Genomic DNA, 19062 nt, shown 5'->3' on the forward strand with positions numbered 1-19062 from the left:
AAAATATCCGCCAATTGCTCCTCGGATCTCACACCTTGAAGATATATGTCTCCTTTAGCTTCGTGATCACGCAAGAAGTGATGGCGAATATCAATGTGCTTTGTGCGAGAGTGTTGAACCGGATTTTTGGCAATTTTTACGGCACTTTCATTGTCACAAAGGAGTGGAATCCTATCTAGTTTCACACCAAAGTCCAAAAGGGTTTGCTTCATATATAGGATTTGGGCACAACATGCACCGGCCGCTATATATTCCGCTTCCGCGGTGGACAAAGCCACGGAATTTTGCTTCTTACTTGACTACGAAACTAGAGAATGCCCAAGCAAGTGGCAACCCCTGGAGGTACTCTTGCGATCCACACGGCTTCCGGCAAAATCCGAGTCCGAGTATCCCAAGAGATCTAAGCTAGCGCCCTTGGGGTACCACAAGCCTGTGCTTGGGGTGTGGTTGAGATACCGAAGGATCCTATTCACAGCCGAGAGGTGTGATTCCTTTGGGTTTGCTTGAAAGCGGGCACACAAGAACACCGACTAGAGGGGGGTGAATAGGCGGTTTAAAATCTAAAATCAACAACACTAGAGAAATTTAATTAGTAACAAAAGAAAGCCCTATGTCATGCTACTACTAACTCTAGCTGGGTTTGCAACCTAGGGTGACAAGATACAAATCAAGCTCTAGTAAAGTAAATTTCTCAAAGTAAATGAACTAAACAAGATGAGCAAGAGATGTAACCGAGATAGACACAAAAATTTATCCCGTGGTGTCGATGACTTGCCGGCCACCCCTAATCCACGTTGAGGTAGATTCCAAGAGTCAACCGCTCCTCTATCAAGAACTCTCTTGATCTTGAGCCGCCTTGAATCGAGAAACCGCTCCACACCTCGATTTCACTAGAGTTGCTATTCACCACTCCGGTGAGGTGAGGACAAAACCTCTCACAACCGAAATTGGGGCTCCTCAACAATTTCCTTTGGAGGTGCTCCACGAAATCCACTTCTCCAAGCCATCTAGGGAGCAGTAACTCCCAAGAGTAACAAGTCGATGACACTTGCTTGAAGTTTTCCTGGTGCCACAAAGCTCAAACTCTTGATGCAATGCACTAGGATGCTCTCACACTCTCAAGAATGCAATCTCTAAGTAAGTGTGAGAGAGAGGGATGCCTTAACTCTATAGTGTCAAGTATGCAGTCCAAATGGCCAAGAGAGCCTCCCAATGGCCGGGCATTGGGTATATATAGCCATCCCCTCAGAAACTAGCCGTTACACTCTTTTCTGCGAAATCGCGGACCGTCCGCGGTTCAAAAACCGGACTGTCCGCCCTTATAAACCAGTGAGTCAGAGTGCAATGATTGTGTGTCAGAACTAACCGTTGGAGCCCTGGCGGACCGTCCGCGCCCCAAGGGCGGACCGTCCGCGGTTATATGTTCCACTCCACCAGAGATGAACATCATCTCTGGTACAACTTTGAAATTAGCCGGCGGACCGTCCGCGCCCTAGGGGCGGACCGTCCGCGCCCTAGGGGCGGACCGTCCGCCGTTCAACCTTGAAAACCAACATAGACAAAAACATCTCTGGTACAAGTTTGAAATTAGCCGGTGGACCATCCACGCCCCAGGGGCGGACCGTCCGCCATTCAGACCATCAGCCCAACCAGAGAAACATCCTCTCTGGTGCAAACTTGAGTTAGAGGGGCGGACCGTCCGCCCTTCATTTTCCAGCCCACACCAAAGACAACAACGTCTCTGGTACAATTTTCAAATGTACTGCGGACCGTCCGCGCCCCATGGGCGGACCATCCGCACTTAGTCAGTAAGCTCCCAAACTTGATCTTTTCAAACTTTTTCAAAACAACGTTAGCCCTCATGCATGCATCTAGACATTTGGAGCAAAATGGCACTAAATACCCGTCAAGCACGAGTACACGACCCCTCTTGATAGTACGGCTATCTATCCAACAAATCTGATCACTTTTCATCCATTAAACACCTTGTGATCGATAAAATTGCAAAAGCCCTATTTGATACCTTTGCCTTGAGCCCGAGCTTTGCGCATCATCTCCAAAACACCATACGTTCACAATCAAATCCCTTTCATCCGTGGATCAACCTATGCTCATTAACTCAAATGAAATCATTAATCCACAAACTGTTGTCATTAATTACCAAAACTCGAATTAGGGGCCTAGATGCTTTCAGGTTGGGTTCCGGTTCCTGAGTCGGTTAACCGAGAAACCGATCTATTGTATATTCAGTCCATCAACCTATTAGTTTGTAGTCTGCTGTGAGTGTGAATCACTGAATTATTTGTGATTGTTGCTTGTTTTCCTTTGAATTCTTTGTAGTATGTTGTACATTCAGCCCATTGTACATTGTTTTCCTTTAAATAAGGCGAAATGTTGTCGAAATTTGCTATTGAATGAGTATTTATGCATCTTGGTAGTTCGGTTCCATCGGTTATAACCGGAACTGAACCGAAAGGAAACGAAACCGAAGTTCCTTGGTTCCTAGTTCTAAAAAGAACCGAACAATTTTTATTTTTCAGGAATCGAACTTCTCCAAGAACCGAGGAACCAAACCGATCGGTTCGGTTCTAATCGAATGCCCAGGCCTACTCTGATTTGCTTTGTAGCACCAGATACTGAAGAGTGCTGAAGGGCTGGTGCACACACCTCGGAGAGTCGCGGATTTTCCTACTGCAGCACCGTGCCTCAGTGAGCTACGACACCAATTTTCTACGTTTTCTTTGGCACTGCATTGTTGGAGTTTGACCCCCGAACAGACGAGAGATGAGATAGAATGAGAGGGAGAGCAAACCAAACAAACAAAAAAGCAAATGGCCAAAAGTTCCCATCTCCACCTCATGGGGTGCTATTTATAATAGGGAAGAGGAGATGATCGTTTATGTTTATTCCATTAGTGGGGTCGAATATTACAAAAAAGTCCCTAAAATTTATAAATAAATCTCTATATGCTGCAACTAAGTCCCTAGACCTCATAAATTGGCCATTAGACCCCTTAACTTTGCCGCTTTCACAAAAAGGGGGTCCCTAGCCTTAGGTGTCTGCCTAGGGCGCACCCCCAACATGCATAATGGTCTATCGTCGCAAACAGAGATAGGTTATATGTTTAGAAAAAAATTGGTATCCGTTTCGTATTTTTATTTAAAATAAATTAGTTTGATTTTTAGACGTAATTTAAAATTTACATTTTTCTAAAAAAAATACAAAACTATCTTTGAAACCATCGTAAGGGTCAAACTTGACCGGTTTCGATAGTTGGATGGCCTTTTTAGTTATCCGATTCTATAATTGAAAATTGAATCAGATTTTTGTGATAGTTCGAATGTGTAAACTGAATTTTTTTCTTATTTTTCTCAACAATGCAGGATATAGCTAAGGCTCCGTTTGGATGTTGATATTGGAGGGCTTGACATTTAATTGAGTTCAATACCAAATCAGACTAGTTTTGGAAATGGATCACAATACCAAATCCATTGTTTGGATGTCAAAGAAATTGCTTGACAGAATTCAACATGGTGGCCAATACCAATTCATGTTTGGATGTATATACACTCAAATTACAATTGACCCATCTTCTTCTCCAATGTGCCCAGCCCCATCGACGCTCCTCCTCCCATCACCAGCACCATTCACACTGCCCTCCCGCTCCTCCTCCGTGAGCTAGCTCCATCGCTCCTCCGTGAGCCAGCCCCCATCTTTGCTCCTCCTCCATCAGTCAGCAACCATCGCTGCTCCTCCTCCAATCGCTCGAGCTCCATGGCTCCAACCAGCCCATAACCGCCGGAGCTCATCCTTGAGTTCCTGGACTCCTGGATCTGCAGCCCGTGGAGCAAGAGGCGGCCATGCAGACCACTGCCCGTGGAGAGCATGAGAGCAACGGCGCCCCTGCTGGATCAGCATCAGAGGGGAGATGGGGATCTGCTGCGCAGATAGGGATGAGAAGAGAGAGGGGAGGGGGGGATGATGCGGGAGAGCAGAGAGGGGGAGGTACGGAAGGGAGGAGTACGGAGGTGGGGAGCTCGGTATTGCGGGAAGCGCTGCGGTAGCATGCCGAATGCGGCTGGGTATTGGAGCAATTTTCTAATTCCAATTCTGAGATCATCCAAACAATTGAAATTTAGTGTTCCCAATACCAATTCCGAATTCTGAGCTTCAATATCTACATCCAAACAGAACCTAAAACATGATCGTTTACCCTGTTCCCAGTGTAAGGGATTGTTAATAGGAATAGGTTGCACAGGCTAAGAAAGAATTTTTTTAATATATTTGTCATCTCAAGATTGGCACTGGCACCCGAAAAAGGTTAGCAAAAATGTGCGGTGTTGGCCCCAGCCCCCAGGACATCCATCAGGTAAATCAGATGTCTGGCATGCAACCATATGCATTAGCAATAGAGCAGATCATAGTTTTTTTTTTCTTCGCGTCTCTTATGATGTAGACATAACCAGAACTTCTCGTCTAATCGTTGCCAAAGGCATAACTAGCACTGCCTATTTGCGATGCAGCAGTTCGAGTTCAGACAACGAACACAGCAAGCAATTTCCTTCTCGGTTGGAACCCAGTAATTTATATCATGGTACAAACTGAAACCAATGCGCGCTCACATCCGGACCTCCTACAGATCGAACAGTTCGGGAACCGACCCCTCACTTGCCGGGCACGAAGTTGGTGGCGTAGGCCCAGGCGTTGTTGTTGACGGGGTCGGCGAGATGGTCGGCGAGGTTCTCAAGCGGGCCCTTGCCGGTGACTATGGCCTGCACGAAGAAGCCGAACATGGAGAACATGGCGAGGCGGCCGTTCTTGAGCTCCTTGACCTTGAGCTCGGCGAAGGCCTCGGGATCGTCGGCGAGGCCGAGCGGGTCGAAGCTGCCGCCGGGGTAGAGCGGGTCGACGACCTCGCCGAGCGGGCCGCCGGCAACGCGGTACCCCTCGACGGCGCCCATGAGCACGACCTGGCAGGCCCAGATGGCGAGGATGCTCTGCGCGTGGATCAGGCTTGGGTTGCCGAGGTAGTCAAGCCCGCCCTCGCTGAAGATCTGGGAACCCGCCTTGAACCAGACGGCCTCGCCGAACTTGACGCCGTTGCGGGCGAGCAGCTCGGGGAAGACGCAGCCGAGCGCGCCGAGCATGGCCCAGCGGGAGTGGATCACCTCCAGCTCCCGGTTCTTGGCGAAGGTCTCGGGGTCGGCCGAGAGCCCGGCGGTGTCCCAGCCGTAGTCGCCGGGGAACTCGCCGGTCAGGTAGCTCGGGGGCTCGCCGGAGAGCGGGCCGAGGTAGAGCACGCGGTCTGGGCCGTACCACGGGCTGCCGGAGGCAGCCGGCTTGGGCTTCGCCGCGGTCTTGCGCATGGTCACGCGGGCCTCGCCAAAGAGAGACGATGGCACGTTGACGGCCTTGCCGGCGAAGGCCGTAGAGGAGAGGGCCATGGTGCTGGTCGCCATTGCACTTCTAACACCAAGGTGTCTTGTGGTTTAGGATTAGGAGTGACTAGTGAGACTTGACTTGCAGATGGCTTGAGATGTCTGGAGACGAGGAAGGTATTTAAAGCGATGGAGGCAAACGCTGCCGCGTGCAATCTATCTTGAATTTTGCCAAGAGTTTAAAAGAAAAATCTGCTGCTTGGACGCCATTGGTGTGCCTGAGATCCTGGCACACTTGGCACAACAGGAGCCCCAAGCGGATGAGGTAGCTGTGGCTGTGGCTAGGAATCTCCTTGGAGAAGGGCGATTGGGCGCTCTGGATTTTGTGGCGGTTGTGGATTTTTCTTCAGATTTCGAATACCAGGGGTGCGCTACTTCCTCTCAGTCCGCTGATATTTCTGCAAGTCAGTGCTCAGTCGCTTTGGAGTTGGGAGTCGCGTTGCCGTTGGGGAACGAACGGGTCATCCACACCCATGCCTGCATATTATCCGTCCCCAATTTATCCATCCCCGTGTGAGCGAATAATTATCCAACAGGTATAGATAATCCATAGGTAAACTCCTACATCTGCTGAGCTTAGCGTTTACACGGCTAAACGCAACTAGCTAGTACTCCGCTGCTCCCTGCGCTCGTATTAACTCATCGCCACAAGTGCAAGGCACACGCTCTTGTGCCTGGATCGCTAGATGGAGAGCTTGCGTAGAGCCTCGAACTCGACGACAAGGTCGTCAGTACTCGGCGGCCTTGACCCGGCTGATCAGCTGGAGGGCGGCGGCGGCTGCTGCACGTGCTGCGCCGCCGGTGGAGGGGTGCCGTTGTCGGCGAGGACGGTCGCGCGGCAGAGCGGACATGTTGTGTGGAAGCTTAGAGCAGGCGTATGCGACCCTCGTCGCTGTCCGCGAACGCCGGCGCTACTCTCATCACCATCGAACGAGGAGCGCAAGGAGAGACAAATGATGATGCGCTCCAATTCCAGCCGGTCCTAGAGCTAGGCGACGCCGGAGACGACGAAGCTGCCGAGGATGGGTATGGGTAAGACGGTTATTATCCACATTTTATCTGCCTTACCCAAGTTTAAATGGGCAAATCCGTACCGTACCCTACCCAAATACCATGGATATGGGTTTGGGCATGGGCGACGGGTACCCAACGGCAACAGGAGTTGGGAGTCATGTTCAACCCGAGAGGAACGGTAACAAACTAAACTGCCTTTTTTTTTTGAAAGAGATTGTCTTCGTGACAGTGACTCGGTGAGACTAGTGAAATGGTACGTTGGTAGCCTGGTTTCCAAGCTAGCGATGATTGCAGTTTGCCAGCTTGGCACAACATCTTTCGCTGAACCAAGTGGACAATCCACGTTTACGTGCAGCTGTATACAGCCACTATAAACTTGTGCACTCGAAATAACAGTCACGTCCACTAACGAGGATAAACTGCACTGAAGTCCACACAAGTAATGACGTAATGTAGTATGCAGACAAGCAGAATCTTTCAGACATCGGTGTTCAGACAATGAAACGATGCAAAGGTTGGTTTCCAGCAAAATAATGGGCCGCAACGAGCACGGTTTCCAGGCTTCCAGCCCCAAACCAATGCTAGGACGCATGCGGTTTTTTTATTTTTATATTTTTCAAAAACATTTTTTTACAGAAATATATTTTTTGTTTCATAATTTACAGTTCCGGCCCCCTACCGCCCCGCAGACGGGCGGTAGTAATCTATATGTAAATAAAATTTAACTTTTCTTACATGAAGATCCCTGGCTCGATCTGGCCGCCTGCTGGTCGGGCGGCAGGCACCGGCCGCCCGGTGGCGGGGCGGCAGGCTGCCACAAATATAAAAGCTGTGGCCATGGACAGGTGGTGTGTGTTCATATCACCTGTCACCATCTCGCCCCTCTTTCCCACGCCTCCTGACAATTTTCGGCTTGCCTTGTTTCTGCCCTCTGCCCTGCTTGCAATAAATGGAGCCCACATCTCACACGCTCACCTGCACGGCTGCACACTGTATACCTGTGCAGCTCCTTGCCTACGAGCCTACGACCACAAGGACTCGCCTTGCTCCCATGGACAAACTGGAACTGGCCAGGGAGCACTGTTCGGTTCTGTTGCTGTAGTTGGTTTTCTGTCTATCCTTCCTCAAAAAATTTAACATCAAAGAGAATTTATTATTTAGAAGTATTAATGAAATTTATTATATTTATCTTGCGATTTTTACAATCCATTAGTGCAAAAAAATTTGTAAACAAATTTTATTTAATACTTCTAAGTAGTAAGATTCTATTTTAAAAAAAATTGGAGGAGAAACTAAAGACAATCTTGGTAATCTCGTTGAAAGCATCTAGGCCCTCTAGGTATGTTTCGGTGATTAATGACAACCATTATTGTGACTAATGAGTTTGTGCAGCTTAATGAAATCTTATCACTCATTGGATCATATGTTAAAGAGGCCCCTAAATTTCATCATTCAAAAAGGCGATCTTGGTATTCAACTCAAGTATATAACAAGACTAAGGATCTTTCTAGTCCTAAGTGTCGGAAGGTTGAGAAGGACACTTAGGTTAGTATAGTTTTTATAGTTTTGTAGAGATCGCACTATTAAGAGGGGTTAAGGCCAAGTAACTTGAGCATGGACATGGTCAATCAAAAATGCATGCACACATTGGTCACTCAGGTTCTTGGAAGCTCAAACAAGTGCTATTCAACTCATATCTCAAGAAGAATTGGATTTCATTCAAGACTCAAATCAAAACAGACAAAATCAGGAAAAAGTCTTTGAAAGGATCTTGATCACGCGATGTCGTAGCCTAGAGGGGGGGTGAATAGGCGTTTCTTCAAAATTTGGCGCTTAATCCCTGCTGGAACTGCCTGGACCGGTCAGACCGGTCTACCAGACCGGTCTATGCAGGCAGACAGCCCAGTCAGCAGGAACAAGTCCCCTCTCGAGCTTGAACCTATAAGAAACTTGGGATATGTGTCTTGCAGGGTATTTCTAACAATATAAACACGTCCCTACACACAAATAGAGCACACCCAAGAAGATCGAGCGGAAGCACAATTCAAACTCAAAACTATAAATGCCAGGTAAGTAAATCAAACCGAAATAGAGATGATGCAATGAAGACACGGTGATTTGTTTGACTGAAGTTCGGATTCACCCCGTGCACCCACGTGTGAATCCTACTCTCCGTTGAGGAAGCTCGTAGTGACCCCAAGGTCAAGCTATCTCCTCTTCTCCACTATATGACCATGCGCCCTCTTGGCACACGATCGAAGCCGCAACAAACTTGCCGCTGCTCACCACAACTTTGGGAGCTACCCGGCGACGCCTAGCCGTCTAGGAGCCGATGCTCCAAGAGTAACAAATGCTTCAATCGAGTTGGCCAACGCAACCTCAAGTGCTCAAAGCTCGGGATGTTTCTCTCTTGCTCAAATGGCTCTCAAGGAATGGATTCACTCAACCCAACTTAAAGATTCACCTTGAATCAAGCAACTCTCACAAAGAGAAAGGTTGGGGAGGACTCTCCAAGTGCTCACAAGGATCTCAAGATGTTCTGAAATGTTCTTGTATCAGCACCCCCGAATGGGTGAAGTCATGGGGTATAAATACCCCTTCTCACAAAACTAGCCGTTGCCCTGTCAGTGTTAGACCGGTCAGACCGGTCTGTTTTGAAAACTAGCCGTTGGAGGCTCACCCTGCTCAGACCGGTCAGACCGGTCCCTCGTACCGGTCAGACCGGTACCTCACTGTTTTCTGCAGTTAGTACTCTCTCACTTTGGCTATTCTCTCTAGGGACTACTTGAGCACTTTTAGTATTGTCTAAACCTACTGATGTTGCATCCCTCTTGATAGTACGACATACCTATACTCAAGTGTATAAATGAAATATACAATTTCCACAATCACAACTTGAGCTTCTCATTTTGATCATGCCGTCCATTCTTCAATACTTTGAGGGCATCAACATCTTCACTCTTTGAGCATACCCACTTTGAGCTAGTGACTTTGAATCTTTGATTTGCATAGGAGTGAAATCCAACTTGATTCACAAGTCACTTTCTTTACTTAAATAATGACACTCTTCAACATAGAGCTCTCCATGACTCTAGGATCTCCGGCCTTTGACCCGTATCGGTTTCTTTGCTCCCCCCCAAGCTGTCGCTTGCATAGCCTCTTGAAACACGCCTCTCGGTCCTCTACCTTTATCCTAACCGTCCATCTTGAACTCATATTGATTTGTGTCATGCATGAAATCTTCATTGTCAATTCGAATTCTCAATTCAATCTTATATGCAAGCTTTCCTATTTGAGACATCATATATGCATCAACTCATGTCTCATTCTCTTTTGTCTTGCTTGCTTCTTTATTTAATAACCATTTATCACATGTGACAAGATCTTCTATATTTGAGACTATGCATAAGCATATCACATCTCATTCACAAAATCTTTACTTGTCACTTTGAATCCCATCATAGATCGAAACAAGCCTTCGCAAATATTAGAGCCTTTATATCAATCATGAATACTTTGCTCTATTTTCCTTTTCTTGTTTTGCTTGTCACATACACATTATACCAATGGGATAAATACGCTTGCTTGCAACACATGAGCCATCTCTTTCAATACACATTTCATAATTAAATACATGTTCATAATCTCATGCAAACAAGTTAGTCCTTTAATCGTGTTGTCAATCAATGCTCCAAAAACCCACTAGGGCCTAGATGCTCTTTCAGTCTTATCACTGGTTTAACCGACGACATCAATTTTCTATACGTCGGTTAAACGCTGTCACTGAAGCATGGACACTGAGCTCACCGGTTAAACCGACGATATTTGAAATTAACGTCGGTGCAGTTGTCCAGAACATTGGTTTTTCCAGGGATTTCTAAGGTTATACTCACCGGTTAAACCGACGATATTTGAAATTAACGTCGGTGCAGTTGTCCAGAACGTTGGTTTTTCTAGGGATTTCTAAGGTTATACTTACCGGTTAAACCGACGATGGATTTCAGTTAGCGTCGATGCAGTTGTCCAGAGAGTTGGTTTTTCAGTTGATCAGTGCACAACTACACTCACCGATTAAACTGATGATACATCGGTTAAAATGCCCAAGTTGTAACGGCTAGTTTTTCAAATGGACAGTTTACATTCATCGGTTAAACCGACGATGACTTTTGGAGGGCCGTCGGATTAACCGGCGTTGCGTACTTTTCTGGCGGCTTTTCTCCAACGGCTCTATCCACGTGAGCTGCCAATATATACCCCTTCAATGGGTCATTTTGAAGTCTCTTGACACCAGGCAACACTCATACACTCATTCTATTGTTGAGAGCCATCTTGAGCTTCATATTCCACTCATTTGATCATTCAATCATTTAAGAAGCAAGACTAAGGACTTGAGTAGAGATAAGCTTGTGTGCATCCGTTCTTGGTGATCGGTTCTTGCTCAAGTGAAGGCCCTAGCTTGTTACTCTTGGTGATTGAGAGCACCTAGGCGATTTTGGTGATTGAGGTGTTTCTTCCGGAGCTTGCCAAGTTGATTGTGGGAGCCCGAAGAAGTTTGTACGTGGCTTGAGCTCCACCACGCTGGGATGGTGAACGGAGACTCTTAGTGAGCACCCTCGTCTCGGTGACTTGGGAGGTGACAAGACTCTTAGTGAGTGTCACAACGTGGATTAGGGGTGTGTGCCAACACATCGACACCACGGGAAAAAATCCAGTTATCGCTTGCCCACTCTTTACATTCAAGCACTTATTTTCATGCAATTTATCCATGTGCTTGACCCTAGAGATCATAACATAGCTCTACCATGCTTAGCTTTATATCTTGTTGTATTCTTTATAACTTGTGTAGATTGCTTAGTTAGCCGGTTGGTGAATTGAGCCTTACTAGTATTGCATAGGTTAAGGTTGCTTCATTTTGTTTTAGAAATTTGAAAAAGGCCCAATTCACCCCCCCTCTTGGTCCATCGATCCTTACAATTGGTATCAGAGCCTCGTTGCTCATTTCGATCATTAGGCTTCACCGCCTAGAGCTATGGCCAAGATGGTTGGATCGCCTCCTCACTTCGAGGGCAGGAACTTTGCTTATTGGAAAGTTCGCATGGCCGCATATCTTGATGCGATTGCCCCCGAAGTGTGGTTAGCAACAAAGACCGGGTTCACCGGAAATCCCACCCCCGAACAACTAAAGTGGAATGCTAAGGCTAGAAATGCAATTTTCGAAGCCATTAGTGAGGAAGTCTTTGCTAGAGTAAATGGCATGGACTTGGCAAGTGATATTTGGAAGGAGCTCATTGAAATTCATAAAGACTCCACCAAAGTTCGTGAGCAAAAATATCACTTGTTTAGAGCTATGTATGATTCTTTTAAAATGCTAGCTCATGAAAATTGCAATGATATGTATTCTCGGTTGAATGTCATTGTCAAGGATATTAATGCTCTTAAAGTATCTAAAATTGACAGTGGCTACATCAACCGCAAGATACTCATGCTACTTCCGAAGCCCAAGTACAACATCATCAATGCTATGCTTCAAAAGGAGAATCTTGATACGATGGAAGTGGGAGAGCTTGTGGGCGAAATTCGCGCTCATGAAATGGGTATTCTTGGTATGTCCGAAGAGCCAACTTCAAGCAAATCAATCGCTCTCAAAACCAAGGTCAACAAGCATCGCAAGCTCAAGATGATCAAGCAAGAATCAAGCTCAAGCAATGAAGAAGATGATCGTCATGAAAGCTCATCCGATGATGAAGATGATGGAGAACTTGCTCTCATGATGAAAAAGTTCACACGCTTGAGTGACAAGATCAACAAGAAGGGTTACAACTTTGACCCTAAAAGAAGAATGTTCCGGTCAAAGGAAGATGTCAAGAACAAAACATGCTACAATTGTGGAGAAAAAAGTCACATCTCTCCCGATTTCCCCAAGCCGGACAAGAGAAAGAAGGATAACAAGAGCAAGCATCGCCATGATTCAAGCGATGATGATGAAGATGAAAAGAAGAACAAAAACAAGAAACTTGGGAAGAAGAAGAGTAATGACAAGAAGACCAAGCTCTTCCCAAAGAAGAAAGGCAACACCAAGAGAAGCTTCTTGGTGGAAAAACAAGAATGGGTGACCGATGTCTCATCAAGTGAAGAATCAAGTGATGAAGAAGACATCGTCACCATTGCTCTCTCCAATGAAGAACCATCGCTACCTCCATCTCCCATGTGCCTCATGGCAAAAGGTAACACAAAGGTATGTGAAGAGGATAGTGATAGTGATGATGAGCTTGATCCTAATAAATTTGCTAACCTCATCAATGAGTATACATCCGTCATCAAGAGGGAAAATGGTCAGGTCAAACTTCTTGAGAGCATTCATGCCAAGCTAGAGCTAGCTCACTCCGATTTGCTTGGCAAGTATAATGACTTGCTCAAAAAGCACCATGAGTCACTTGCACTTGCAAAGCAAGTTGAAGAGAATCACAAAAAGCTCAAGCAAGAGCATAGAGAGTTAGCTCATAAATATCAAGAGCTTGAGTTTGCCTATGAAGCAATTGACCCGAGTCTTGAGAACTCTACCAATGAAAATATTGAAAAGGTCAATGCTTCTACTTCATGTGATGACCTACTCAATGATGCAAATGCTACTAATGTTTTGCCCGAGCTTGCTCCCTCTAGGGAAAAGGAATTGATGGATCCAGTGGCAAGCCTCAAGAGTAGTGTGGAGAAGCTCTCACGAGAGGAATACATCCCTAAGGAAATTCTCTTCAACAATGCTCGTGACTATGCAAGAGAGGTCTTGGTTCATTTTCCGAGTCAAACCAAGGCACTACTTCTCCGGAGATCAAGACTAGCTTCATAAAAGAAGTTGGATCATATTGTCAACATTGCCAAGTCACCGGGCATCACACTAGGGAGTGTCTCTTGCCATCACGTCCTTTCCCTACTTTACCTAAAAATTACTCATCTATGCATCAAAATAACCATTTTCTTTTGAGTAAGGTAAAGGGCAAGGTGAAGGCCAAATTCATTTGCAAGATTACAAAGGAAGCAAAAAAGAAGCTCCCCAAGCAAATTTGGGTTCCCAAAGCTCTTGTCACACATGTGCAAGATCCAAAGCTCGCTTGGGTTCCAAAAACTCAAAAATGATTCTCATTTGTGTAGGTGAACTACAAATCCGGTGGAAAACATTGTGTACTTGATAGCGGTTGCTCTCAACACATAACCGGCAATGATAGCATGTTCACCTCTCTTGAAGACCCCGGCGATCATGAACATGTCACCTATGGTGATAACTCAAGGGGGAAAGTTTTAGGTTTGGGTAGAATAGCAATTTCTAAAGATTTATCCATTTCTAATGTCTTGTTTGTAAAATCACTTAGTTTTAATCTTATTTCAATTGCTCAATTATGTGATCTTGGACTAACGTGTACCTTTGACAAGAATGGTATTGTAGTAACCTTTCAAGAAGACAAGTCATTGGTATTCACGGGGTTTAGGCATAGCAACATTTACTTGGTGGATTTCTCTTCAAATCAAACAAGCTCCATGACATGCCTCTTCACCAAGTCGTCTCTTGGGTGGCTTTGGCATAGAAGAATTGCTCATATTGGCATGAGCAACCACAAGAAAGCCGACAAGAGAGGGATGATCACCGGCTTGAAGGATGTCACCTTTGACAAGAACAAACTATGTAGTGCATGTCAAGCCGGAAAGCAAGTTGCAACACATCATCCCATCAAGACGATGTTGTCTACCTCCAAGCCGCTCGAGCTACTTCACATGGATCTTTTTGGTCCAACCACATACAAGAGCATTGGTGGTAACCTCTATTGCCTAGTAATCGTTGATGATTTTTCACGTTATACTTGGGTCATGTTTCTAGGCGATAAGAGTGAAACTCTGGAAGTCTTCAAGACTTTTGCAAGAAGAGCTCAAAGGGGGTACAACTCCCCAATTGTGAAGATCCGGAGTGACAACGGCACCGAGTTCAAGAATATGAAGATTGAAGAATGGTGCGATGAAGAGGGTATCAAGCATGAGTTCTCCGCCACCTACACGCCTCAACAAAATGGAGTGGTGGAAAGAAAGAACAAAACACTAATCACTCTAGCAAGAGCAATATTGGATGATTATGGCACGTCCGAGAGGTTTTGGGCGGAAGCAATCAATACGGCTTGCCATGCATCCAACCGAGTGTATCCTCACCGACTCCTTAAGAAAACGTCATATGAACTCATCACAAGGAAGAAACCAAACATATCCTACTTTCGAGTCTTTGGTTGCAAATGCTTCATTTATAAGAAAAAAAGACTCGGTAAGTTTGAGAGTAAATGTGATGAAGGATTCTTTCTTGGTTATGCATCAAACTCCAAAGCATATAGAGTATTCAATCAAACCTCCAGGTTAGTTGAAGAAACATGTGATGTGGAGTTTGATGAATCTAATGGCTCCCCAAGATGAGGTTATTGGCTATGACAATGTAGGTGATGAGGAGATTGAAGAACCTTTGAAGAAGATGTCCATTGGGGATATCAAGCCGGAAGAGGTGCATGAAGGCAATGATCAAGGGGGAGGACCTTTCTCGTCTACACCAAGCACCTCCATGGCACCCCAAGTGGATGAAGATAAAGAAAAAGATGATCCACAATCTCAAAAAAGTGTTCCAACGCCAACACCCCAAGTGCAAGAACAGGAAGAGCAAAATGTTCCACCACAAGCACAAGTCATCCATGATCCACCTCAACAAACTTCCACGCATGTACCGCTAGTGAAGCATGGTCGTATCTCCAAGGATCATCCAATTGATCAAATCATTTGTAGTCCTTCCAAGGGAGTAAGAACTCGTTCTAAGCATGCTTTATTTTGTGAACATTACTCGTTTGTTTCATGTATTGAACCCACTAGCATAGAGGAAGCGCTTGAGAACTCGGATTGGGTGATGGCCATGCAAGAGGAATTGAACAACTTCACGCGCAATGAAGTTTGGGTCCTCAAAGCCCCTCCGAAAAACAAGAACATCATCGGCACTGAGTGGGTCTTCCGAAACAAGCAAGATGAACATGGGGTGGTGGTACGCAATAAAACAAGACTTATGGCAAAAGGGTTTTCTCAAGTGGAAAGTTTGGATTTTGGTGAAACTTTTGCTCCGGTCACAAGACTTGAAGCTATCCGCATCCTTCTTGCTTACTCTTCTCATCATAATATCAAGTTATATCAAATAGATGTGAAAAGTGCATTCATAAATGGCTTAATTAACGAACTTGTTTATGTTGAGCAACCTCTCGGGTTTGAAGATCCGAGGAATCCTAACCATGTTTATAGGTTGCACAAGGCACTCTATGGGCTCAAACAAGCTCCAAGGGCTTGGTATGAGAGGCTTCGTGACTTCCTAATCATGCAAGGCTTCGAGATCGGGAGGGTGGACACCACATTGTTCACAAAAGATGTCAACAGGGATCTTTTCATTTGTCAAATCTATGTTGACGATATTATCTTTGGCTCAACTAATGATTTACTATGTCATGAGTTTGCTACCATGATGTCTAGAGAATTCGAGATGTCCATGATCCGTGAATTGACCTTCTTCCTTGGTTTTCAAGTCAAACAATTGAAGGAAGGGACATTCATCCATCAAGAAAAATATACTAAAGATATCTTGAAGAAGTTCAAGATGGATGAATGCAAGCCGATCAAGACACCCATGGCAACCAATGGGCATCTCGACTTGGATGTGGACGGTAAACCGGTTGATCAATCCCTCTATCGTTCTATGATAGGGTATTTGCTTTACCTTACCGCATCTAGGCCCGATATAATGTTTAGTGTGTGCTTGTGTGCCCGCTTTCAAGCAAACCCAAAGGAATCACACCTCTCGGCTGTGAATAGGATCCTTCGGTATCTCAAGCACACCCCAAGCATAGGCTTGTGGTACCCCAAGTGCGCTAGCTTAGATCTCTTGGGATACTCGGACTCGGATTTTGTTGGAAGCCGTGTGGATCGCAAGAGTACCTCCAGGGGTTGCCACTTGCTTGGGCGTTCTCTAGTTTTTTGGTCAAGTAAGAAGAAAAATTCCGTGGCTTTGTCCACCGCGGAAGTGGAATATATAGCGGCCGGTGCATGTTGTGCCCAAATCCTATATATGAAGCAAACCCTTTTGGACTTTGGTGTGAAACTAGATAGGATTCAACTCCTTTGTGATAATGAAAGTGCCGTAAAAATTGCCAAAAATCCGGTTCAACACTCTCGTACAAAGCACATTGATATTCGCCATCACTTCTTGCGTGATCACGAAGCTAAAGGAGACATATCTCTTCAAGGTGTGAGATCCGAGGAGCAATTGACAGATATATTCACAAAACCATTAGACGAGAGTACTTTTGTTAGGCTAAGGAATGAGCTTAATGTATTAGATGCGGCAAACATCATGGAAGTTGCCATGTCATATAGAAAAATACATACATATAGGACACTTGTCTAACCATGGTAAGATAGTGATGAGCATGGGTTTAGGAACAGGTGGTGGTCCACTTGTTTTCCTCTAGGCTTGTAGAAAGGCTCATCATGAGGAAGCTTCCCATGGGTTCAAACTTGACAAGTAGAACTTAAATTCTTGTTATGCATTTCTTGTCATATAGATGTGCACTTCATGTTTACCCTTCTCTCGCATGTGGTTATAGCTTGCACCATCATTGCATGCGTAAGGGTCACAAAGGAGATCACTTGATGAAAATGAGACTTGTTTCATATGCAAGATCTCAATTCATGAGAAGTGAATAGAGCAAAGTGTTAGGTGCGTTATTGCCTAGTGAGTCATGTCATGATGAGTTTGAAGCTCTCTATCTTCAATATTCCTATGATATGGCTCATACATGTTATTTGGCGCTTTGTCTTACTTTGCGGCTTTTCCTTGTGTTTGAAAAGAAAACTATTAAGCTAGTATGCTATCCTAAATATTTTGAGGGGTAAAGTAGCCTATGCAAGTCCATTAACTTGAGATTAGTTGAATTTTATAAGTTTATTGGACTTAGCATAGAAGAGTGAGCTGAGTGAAGGTTTTTCGGGTTCACCGGTTTAACCAACGCTTAATGGATCTACACCATCGGTTTAACCGGCGTTACTAAGTTCTGTCTCAGCTCAGTCAAATCCAGGCGTTCAACCAGCATATGCAAATGTCACAACATCGGATCAACCGGTGAACATAACACAGTTTTGACCTAGCAATCAACCGATGATTTCATTGATCAACCGACGAGTTCAAATTTCACATCATCGGTTCAACCGGTGTTCAGATGCAGTTTTGCTGGAGTCTCGGGTGAACTGAACCGATGCATTTAACTGGCGCTCTAAACCTAAGCATCGGATCAACCGGCGTTAAGAAAAATCGCGGGGCCCACATGTCATATATCTCTTGCCCGCGCACGCCGCTCTCACTTCTTCCGCCCGTTCACTGCCCGCTACGCGCCGCCGCTCGCCCACGCAACCGCCTGCCGCGCTTCACCTCCACGCGCCGCCGCTCACCGCCGGCCTGCACCGCCACCCGTGCTCCGCCCGCGCACGCCCGCGCCGCTCCACTCATGCGCAATCTCCGCGCCACCGCCGCCCGCGTGCGCCACCGCCCGCGCGCCACCGCCACACGCTCAGAGCCGCCGCTGTCGCACCTCATGCCGCCCACGCAGCAACGCCCTGCACGCCGCAGCCGCAGCCTACACACTCGCACAGTGCTCGCAAGGTGTTTGACAGATTGCCTGAACCGAGATGGGTCGCGAGAAGAGGAAGGGAAAGGAGATTGTGGTCGAGAAGCCGGTCCGAAAGCGGACCCGTGCAGAGAGGGAGGCCGAGAGGGCCGAGATGGTGGCCAAGGCCGCCAAGGAGCAGGCGTCAGGCCGTGCTCGTCCGTTCGGGATCCGAGAGCAGCCAGCCCGGGGCAGAGGCAAGGGCAGAGTCAGAGGAGGCAGGGCCATCAGGGCCACGTCTGAGGCAGCTGCAGGGTCAGATAGCTCAGATTCAGATGCAGTGCAGTCAGAGCAGTCTCAGGGACAGAGTACTCAGGGGTCACCGACTCCACGATGTTCTGGCCGCACTCGGAAGACGTCCCCAGCAGCAGAGTTTCCTCCAGCGACCGAGCGTCGCACCGGGCCCAGGACGCGAGGTGGTCACCAGCCACAGGTGCCTCGCAGGACAACAGTAGCAGCAGCAGCCCGTAGAGCCGAGGCCCTAGCGACCGAGCGCACAGTGTTCTGTATGGACACTGTTGTGCGTTTGGAGCCAGGTGTGCTACTCCAGAACTTGACCAAGGCCAATGCGGCGAAGGCCAAGAGGCTCAGGTGGAGCGTGGCAGAGGAGGATTGGTTCCCAGTGAGCCGTGACGGCAGAGTGGACCGCCGGTTCTGGACACTTCTTCAGGCCAGCTTCTACGAGACCTACCAGAGGCGAGGTCACAGGATCTTCCCACACAGAGTGCTTGACTGGGTTTCACTGAGGACAGCCGCAGGGGGAGCGGACATTAGAGAGCACTTTGCACACTTCAGAGGTCTGCCCAGGCTACTTGAGATGGAGCAGAACAGGTACATTGATGACTGGGTCCGAGTGTTCTATGCCATAGCCTGGATTGCTCCCGAGCGCAGAG

The 19062-nt window shown here is 46.6% G+C and overlaps 1 protein-coding gene across 1 annotated transcript; it reads right to left on the bottom strand.

The window, feature by feature from the left end:
* Positions 1 to 4409: 4409 nt before the first annotated feature.
* LOC120664618 (chlorophyll a-b binding protein M9, chloroplastic) lies at positions 4410 to 5670 on the bottom strand. The gene has a single exon (XM_039943896.1). The coding sequence runs from the start codon at positions 5457 to 5459 to the stop codon at positions 4665 to 4667; it is 795 nt and encodes a 264-aa protein (XP_039799830.1). The 5' UTR covers positions 5460 to 5670; the 3' UTR covers positions 4410 to 4664.
* Positions 5671 to 19062: the final 13392 nt, after the last annotated feature.

Source organism: Panicum virgatum, chromosome 3N (assembly GCF_016808335.1).
Source record: "Panicum virgatum strain AP13 chromosome 3N, P.virgatum_v5, whole genome shotgun sequence".
Taxonomy (NCBI): Eukaryota; Viridiplantae; Streptophyta; class Magnoliopsida; order Poales; family Poaceae; genus Panicum; species Panicum virgatum.